The sequence below is a fragment of the Rutilus rutilus genome (assembly GCF_951802725.1).
Source record: "Rutilus rutilus genome assembly, chromosome: 13".
NCBI lineage: Eukaryota > Metazoa > Chordata > Actinopteri > Cypriniformes > Leuciscidae > Rutilus > Rutilus rutilus.
Genome location: NC_140218.1, coordinates 5504397 through 5513046, shown reverse-complemented (window position 1 = coordinate 5513046; position 8650 = coordinate 5504397). Strand labels below are relative to the sequence as shown.

General features: G+C 38.7%; 1 protein-coding gene across 1 annotated transcript in view; it reads left to right on the top strand.

The window, feature by feature from the left end:
* fhip1ab (FHF complex subunit HOOK interacting protein 1Ab) overlaps positions 1–4819 on the top strand; it is a 16485-nt gene extending 11666 nt beyond the window's left edge. Inside the window, exons 9-12 of the mRNA XM_084427632.1 lie at positions 1–139; positions 1785–1951; positions 2753–2873; positions 4448–4819. The exon at positions 1–139 is cut by the window's left edge and continues 731 nt beyond it. Of these exons, the coding sequence (XP_084283758.1) occupies positions 1–139; positions 1785–1951; positions 2753–2873; positions 4448–4653 (633 nt within the window). The 3' untranslated portion in view covers positions 4654–4819. The remainder of the gene's footprint in view (positions 140–1784; positions 1952–2752; positions 2874–4447) is intronic.
* The last annotated feature ends 3831 nt before the right edge of the window (positions 4820–8650 follow it).

Here is an 8650-nt window from a genome sequence, read left to right as displayed (position 1 = left end):
GATGAAGAGCACGAGCGGTGGTTGTGTGAGGAGGAGGAGGAGGATTTCAGCTCTTTCTGTGACGATCATGATTGTGAAGACGAAGCTGAGGAGGAACTGAGCAGAAACCACAGCGGGAAACACGGGATCTCGTTTACAGGTCAGTCACGATGCTTTGAAACTGTTGAAGTTCCCCTGTAGTCAATCAGGTCGTTTTTTCCTTTAAATATCTTGAATGTAACTCGACACCCTTGCCTAATTTAGTATACGTGGCTCTATGAATATGCAAATGAGCCCCGCCTCCACTCACTCACTCAGCTCAGAGATCCACTGGTTGACGATCACACGTTGATCTGATTGGTTACAAGGTAGTTTGTGACGTCAGAAACACCAGCGATTTCAAAGCGTGTTTTTGAGACTGTCTTTGGTTCACTGCAGTTTTAAGGAGAAAATACTCAGCAATGGTGTCGACTTATGAATTTACACATGGTGTGTCTTAAAGCATATTAAAAACACCACATAGACACATCATTAAAAGCTGAATTTTCACCACAGGGTCCTCCACACTTTAAGCTTTAGCGTGAATAGATGTGCAAATCAACCCTTAAATAGTTTTAGTTCATGAATACTACGTAATTCTCTTTTTAAAGAAGACAATCAGGAAATTATTGCAAAAGCAGTGTATAAAAAGAAAAGAAATTAAGGTTAACTGTAAAGCAAATGTGCTGCACTAAACATTTTTATTTTATACAGAATTTACATATTTTATAAAATAATTTGGTTACACTTTATTTTAAGGTGTCATTGTTACAGTGTAATTATATATTTAAGTACTGAGTAATATTAATTAACTACATTTACTTACTATAGGGTTAGGGTAGGATTAGGGTTTGGTTGAGGGTTAGTTGCATGTAATTATGCATAATTTACTGTTATTACTATGGTAAGTAGATGTAACATATGTAACAAGGACACTGTAAAAATAAAGTGTTACCAATAATTTCTATGCTAAAATTGCTATAAAATCAAAGCCATATGTCTAACCAAGTTGTGTCCCAATATTGTAATGCATTATTTTTAAAAGTGACTTTCCCCAACACTGAATATGAGGAGGTTTTGTGTGGAATAAAGGTGGAGTTTGGAATAAACAATCAAAGCGAGTGTTTGAAAGAGTCTAAAGAGCGTCTGAGTCCTTGGACATTTTCAGAAACGGCTGAATACGCAACTTTACGGCAACACTTGATCCATTAATACTAACACTTTCTTTTCTCTCCTCTTCTACTCTCTCTCTATATATATATATATATATATACACACACACATATACTGCATTAGACCAAACTGGGAAAGGGTCACAGCACTTACATGTTGTTGTCCTACACTGCAAAAACATGCTTTTCTTAGTATTTTTGTCTAGTTTCCAGTCCAAATATCTAAAAATTCTTAAATCAAGATGCATTTACTAGATGAGTAAAATGACATAAGATATTATGTCCTGTTTTCTGGGGGAATTAATCAAAATGAAGTGAGGTGATGCTTAAAAAAAGCTAAATGATCTGCCAATGGGGTCAGAAAAATAATCTTAATTCAAACAGAAACAACATTATTTTTCTCCCCATTGGCAGATCATTTTGCTTGTCTTGATTTACATCTAGTAAATGCATCTTGATTTAAGAATTTTTAGATATTTGGACTGGAAACAAGACAAAAATACTAAGTAAGAACTGCTTCTATTGCTCTCCTCATTTGCGAGTCGCTTTGGATAAAAGTGTGTGCTAAATGATTAAATGTAGATGTTTGTTCAGGGCCGTTCATCAGCGTCCTGCTGTCTCGTCTGGAGAACATGCTGGAGAACTCGATCGAGGTTAATCTGCTGGTGACGGGGATTTTGTCTCATCTGGCCTCGTTCCCACAGCCGCTGCTGAGAGGGTTTCTGCTGAACACCCGAGCCGGCCCGCGCTCGCTCTATCAGGTGCCAGAGACAACTCCCAGCATGCTTTCACATGTGTAATAGTCATAATAATAATATGTGACCCTGGATCACAAAACCAGTCTCCAAATCCTTCACCTAAGTTTGAAATAAGAAAATAAAAGTACTTATTAGGAATCAGCAACTCTTATACAAAAATGCATCAATATGTATTGTGGATAGTTTACCTAAAATGAAAATTAATATGCATGAATTTTTTTTTCAGAGTTTTAGTGTCAGTACTACATTAAACTACTATATATAATGTTGACTATAAAACATTTCATAGAATTGATTGTTAAATCATTGATTATTAAAATGGAATCCAGAAAAACACAGAATTTGGTTTAAACAAAAAAAAGCTTATTTCGTAGGGCCCTAAACTTGCAATTTATTTTTTAATTTTAATAAATGATTGTTAAATTGTATAATTTTCATGATTTCTATTAATTAGACAAGCTTTTTTATTACAAAAATTTTATGTAACCATTAAAATGGGTTCAATTTTTCAAACTTGTAAACACTTGAAAGTAAACTAACTGAAATAAAATAAAATAGAAAAAATATTTCAGCTTTTTGCCAAGGCAACATTTCTCAATTTTATTTAGTTTAACTTTTATATATATATATATATATATATATATATATATACAGTATAACAGAGAAAACAGAGAGTGTTAAATAAAAATACACTCAAAATATGAATAAGCACTATAAGAGTATAGAACTAATGCACAGTGCAGTCAGTGTTTTGCACAGAGATGAATCCTCCGCAGTGTGTCATGTGACATGTGTGTGTCGCAGGTTCTGCAGTCGGTGTGTGTTCAGATCGAACAACACGCGGCGTCCCGTCCTGATTTCCCCGAACTGGTCCGTGAAGCCGCCCAGTACCTGCTACTCAAAGACCAGGCCTTAAAAGAGCAAGGTGTGTGTGTGTGTGTGTGTGTGTGTGTGTGTGTGTCGTCCCGAACGGATCTTCCCGTTTGATCCTCTTTCTGTTATCATGCGAAAACAGTGTGTTGGGGTATTTCATTTATTTTAATATTCAACAATATTATTGACCTGCCTGCATTGACACCATTATATATATATTTATATATACATGTAGTTTAAAGTCATTTTTAAAATGTGAAAAAACTGGTTTGCATTGAGCCCACTTGTTTTTATCTTTTTAACAAAATAAATTACTATAATATGATGTTCTTTACATTCCAAATTGTCATTCTGAGTAAACAAAAAAAGCACATAACATACACACATTTCCATCATACACTTCAGTTTTCCACTAATAAAGGTTTCTAAGTCTTTCCAAAATAATCTTGAGTAAATACAGTGAAAAAACGGATGCAAAATATTTTCTTTTTCCAGTGCACAAAATTCACAAGTATATGAAACATTAAGCTTAAATCTTTCCGAAATATGCTTAGCAGGATAAAGTCTGTATTTAAAAAAGTATTTTGTAAGACCCTTCTTTAATTTTGTTATTAACACAAAACTTATTTGGCAATTTCCATGCTTTGACCCAAGAGATATTACCAAATAAAGAAGACCAAAATGATCTCGCTGCAGGAAAAGACACAGAACAAAGATAATTTCTTATATCCTTATTTTAACAGCATTATATGAGAACTGAACTGAGCATCACGGTTAACTCCAGAGCGGCTATATATATATAAATAAATGAACTAAATTAATAACTTTTTACTACAAAAATGAACCATCACTGAACTTACTTAAAGGATTTGTTCACTTTCAAAAAGATTTTTGCTGATAATTTACTCACCCTGATGTCACCCGAGATATCCATATCTTTCTTTCAATAGTCGAAAAGAAATTAAGGTTTTTGAGGAAAACATTCCAGGATTTTTCTCCATATAATGGACTTCAATGGCAACCGACTATTCCAGTGTTCAAAGAAGGTTCAGATGTCCGTCTCAATGCAGCTTCAAAGTCTCGACACGATCCCAGTCGAGAAATAAGGGTCTTTCGCTAGATAAGGTTGCCATTGAAGTCCATTATATGGAGAAAAATCCTGGAATGTTTTCCTCAAAAACCTTCAAGACATGGAGATCTCGGATGACATCGGGGTGAGTGAATTATCAGCAAAAAAACGTTTTAAAGTGAACTAATCCTTTAAGCTGGACTGTGACGCTATTTTCTTCTGGTAACACACATCTTTGCATTATTTTCCTGTTATCTCTGTAAAGCTGCTCTGAAACACTCTGTGTTGTAATAATCATGTGTTAACAAACAAGTATTCATTACTTCAATGAGCTCATTGTTTCTGCATTAAATTATTGCATTGTTTAAATCAATAAATATTTCGCTAACTGTGATTTTGTATATAACTAAGACAGTTTCCTCTGATAACAGATCAGTGTAAATTGTAATGTGCACTTTCTGTAAAGCTGCTTTGAAATGATGTGTGTTGTGAAAAGCGCTGTATAAATAAAGCTGTCTTGACTGTGTGTGTGTGTGTGTGTGTGTTCCCCCCGTCAGAGCGAGATGTTCTCCTGCAGGATAATAACAGCTCCGGTTGGTTCCTGAACGGACACGTTTCAGGTCGTCCGCTCAAGCCTCTTCCTCCATGTCCCAGGATCCCGCCGCACCTGCGCGACAGGGTGTTCGCCACCTTCCTGTTCGCCGAGTTCCTGAAGGAGTTGGCGGCCATCGCCCAGGAGCACGCCATCGTCCCGGAGGAGTGAAACATCGGAGAGTTCCTGAAGGAGCTGGCGGCCATCGCTCAGGAGCACGCCATCGTCCCGGAGGAGTGAAACATCGGAGAGTTCCTGAAGGAGCTGGCGGCCATCGCTCAGGAGCACGCCATCGTCCCGGAGGAGTGAAACTACGGAGAGTTCCTGAAGGAGCTGGCGGCCATCGCCCAGGAGCACGCCATCGTCCCGGAGGAGTGAAACTACGGAGAGTTCCTGAAGGAGTTGGCGGCCATCGCCCAGGAGCACGCCATCGTCCCGGAGGAGTGAAACATCGGAGAGTTCCTGAAGGAGCTGGCGGCCATCGCTCAGGAGCACGCCATCGTCCCGGAGGAGTGAAACTACGGAGAGTTCCTGAAGGAGCTGGCGGCCATCGCCCAGGAGCACGCCATCGTCCCGGAGGAGTGAAACATCGGAGAGTTCCTGAAGGAGCTGGCGGCCATCGCTCAGGAGCACGCCATCGTCCCGGAGGAGTGAAACTCCCGAGAGTTCCTGAAGGAGTTGGCGGCCATCGCCCAGGAGCACGCCATCGTCCCGGAGGAGTGAAACATCGGAGAGTTCCTGAAGGAGTTGGCGGCCATCACTCAGGAGCACGCCATCGTCCCGGAGGAGTGAAACTCCCGAGAGTTCCTGAAGGAGTTGGCGGCCATCGCCCAGGAGCACGCCATCGTCCCGGAGGAGTGAAACATCGGAGAGTTCCTGAAGGAGTTGGCGGCCATCGTCCCGGAGGAGTGAAACAACGGAGAGTTCCTGAAGGAGCTGGCGGCCATCACTCAGGAGCACGCCATCGTCCCGGAGGAGTGAAACATCGGAGAGTTCCTGAAGGAGTTGGCGGCCATCGTCCCGGAGGAGTGAAACACCTCAGGCTGTGAGTTCCTCTCTGACATCAGCAACAAATTAATGCAAACGTATCTCTCCTTCTTTCCCATTCATTTCTTACGCCGGCCGTTTTGACTGTGAACAGCCAATGTGTCACTTGACCACTTTAGTATTAAAGGGATAGTTCTCCCAAAAATGAAAATTAGCCCATGATTTACTCACCCTCAAGTCATCCTAGGTGTATATGACATTCTTCTCTCAGACGAATGCAATCAATATTAAAAAATGTCCTGGCTCTTCCAAGCTTTATAATGGCAGTGAATGGCTGTTTGACTTTGGAAGTCCATTAAAGCGCATCTATCCATTATAAAGGTATTCATAACGCACGTTATAATGCATTATATCTTTTCATTATATTTAATATTTACATAAATATTTACAGATTCCTTGTTATTCTGCTATTTTAAAGGTTCCTAGTTTAGTTTTGAAGACTCTTACAACAGGTTTACATGCATCCAAAGTTAAACAATTTCATTTAATATACATTACAGCATCAGCTCTTTTCTCAAAATATCTGAAAACGGTTTGTTCGAAGATTCAGTCTCTCTAAACCCCTCCTTTCCGAAAGCCTGCTCTGCTCTGATTGGCCAGATGACCCAGTCTGTTGTGATTGGTCTAGTCTGTTGTGATTGGTCTACTCTGTTGTGATTGGTCTACTCTGCTCTGATTGGTCAGATGACCCAGTCTGTTGTGATTGGCCAGATGACCCAGTCTGTTGTGATTGGTCTAGTCTGTTGTGATTGGTCTACTCTGCTCTGATTGGTCAGATGACCCAGTCTGTTGTGATTGGTCTACTCTGCTCTGATTGGTCAGATGACCCAGTCTGTTGTGATTGGTCTACTCTGCTCTGATTGGCCAGATGACCCAGTCTGTTGTGATTGGTCTAGTCTGTTGTGATTGGTCTACTCTGCTCTGATTGATCAGATGACCCAGTCTGTTGTGATTGGTCTATTCTGCTCTGATTGGTCAGATGACCCAGTCTGTTGTGATTGGTCAGACGTCCCAGTCTGTTGTGATTGGTCTACTCTGCTCTGATTGGTCAGATGGCCCAGTCTGTTGTGATTGGTCTACTCTGCTCTGATTGGCCAGATGACCCAGTCTGTTGTGATTGGTCTACTCTGCTCTGATTGGCCAGTTGACCCAGTCTGTTGTGATTGGTCTAGTCTGTTGTGATTGGTCAGACGCTTCCTCGGTGCTTGATACATAGTAATATGAATGATGGTGTCGGTTTTTCTGTATCAATACCAGCGCAAGTCTCATCCTTTTGAAATGCATCAAAGTGGATTTGCTTTGTCAGCAGAAAACAGCGTCTTCCCGACATGAACAACACGAACCAGTATTCCAGTCTCAGATAAACTACAGTGTTTCAGGGCGGGGCTAAGAGACGCTACTCAGCCAATCAAGACAATTTATGCAAATTAGTTAGAAACATGCGTAGCTTCAGCAGAAGTGAGACTGGAATTATCGGCGACTCGTTTCAGGCCGTTCAGAATTGCTTTCCTTCTTTTAGAAGATAATAACTTTATTTATCTGAACTCTGATCTTTTAAACTTTGCAGAGCTTTTCCAGCTTTATTACACGCTACATGAAAGGAAAAAGCATAATAGGGCACTTTAAAGCAATGCGGACCTCATTTGTGCAAGTGAACCTTTATTGATGAATAATTTGATTCGTATATAATGATAATGCCTACTTTAAAGGAGCAGTTCACCTCATAATATACACACACATTTTCTCATCCTAATGTCGCTCCAAACCTGTATTTTTTATACACAAAATAAAAACAGTTTGAAAAGAATCAGATTTTTGTTTGAGAAGCTCCAAAAAAAGCATAACATCATCCGCCCATGTGACTCACGCTCTTATTCCAAGTCATACGATAATATTATTGTGAATTATTATTTCTCAAAGTATGGCACCTGTGGGTGAGTAAATAATAAGTACATTTAAATGTTTGAGAGAACTATTCCTTTAAAAACCTTTTGTGTGTTTTTTTGTTGATTCAGATTCATGTGGGTTTGTGTTTTACATTATATGACTTGTTATTTCATTATTGTTTATAGATTAATCACTGTAATTAGATGTTTATCAGGCAGTTTTTACATTTCAAACATAAAATATCTTACTTGTCTGTGTGAACCTTCATGTGACTGTGCATTCGTCTCAAAACACATTCATTACAACAACTGCATTCAGCCACTTTATCAGAACGTCAACTTGAAATGGCATTTACAACTCATTTTACTTCTGAGGAAATTCAGTGTGAAAATGTAGATTGTTCGGTTGGTGAAAGTGTTATTATATTATGAAGACTTTTTTTTATTTTTTTTACTTCGAATAACATGCACTGATGAAAGATTCATAATCACACCAGGAACATGAATTAAGAAAGTGAATTTGATTTCATGTTGACTTTAAGCACCTGTTGAAAATGTTCCAGTGAGTAACCAGGGGAAACATGATTTGTCGAAATTTAATCGTATTGAAGCCAATGGGAACTGTTCTAGGCCAATGTGAGATTTTAATCCACTGTGTTTGTTACATGATGATGCTTGCAACATTTTCAGAACATTTGATATTCCGCAGTTTAATAATTCTGTCACTGAAGTCACTTTAAATTCTGTCATTTTCAGCAACAAATGACTGAGAATTCTAGAACTCGAATCTATTGAGAAATCAAATGCAACTCTAAATATTCAGAACGGCTGCAGATGATGTGAAGCCTTATTTTGATGTGTATTTGTACATTTTACAATTTGTTGTATCTGTAAAGGAGAAGATGATTTTTGAAATGTTTTATGACCTGTTGTCATTGATGTCGATGTAAAGTTTTGTACACATATTTTTACAGAACAGTCTGTCATGTGGACCACAGAAAATGGTTTGTTATGAGCCTTTTGTAATATTATTCTGCCCTCTAGTGGTAAATTAAAACTCCATTTGTGGTGTATATTCATACATATGTGTGTGTGCCTGTGTATTTATGTATTTATAATGTAAAAGATCAATATAGGCAGCTTAATGTTGAAAGAATATATTGAAGATGCCACTCTTGAGTCACAACATAAAATTAGTAAATAGAGATTTTATTTTGTACATACAGTATATTGAT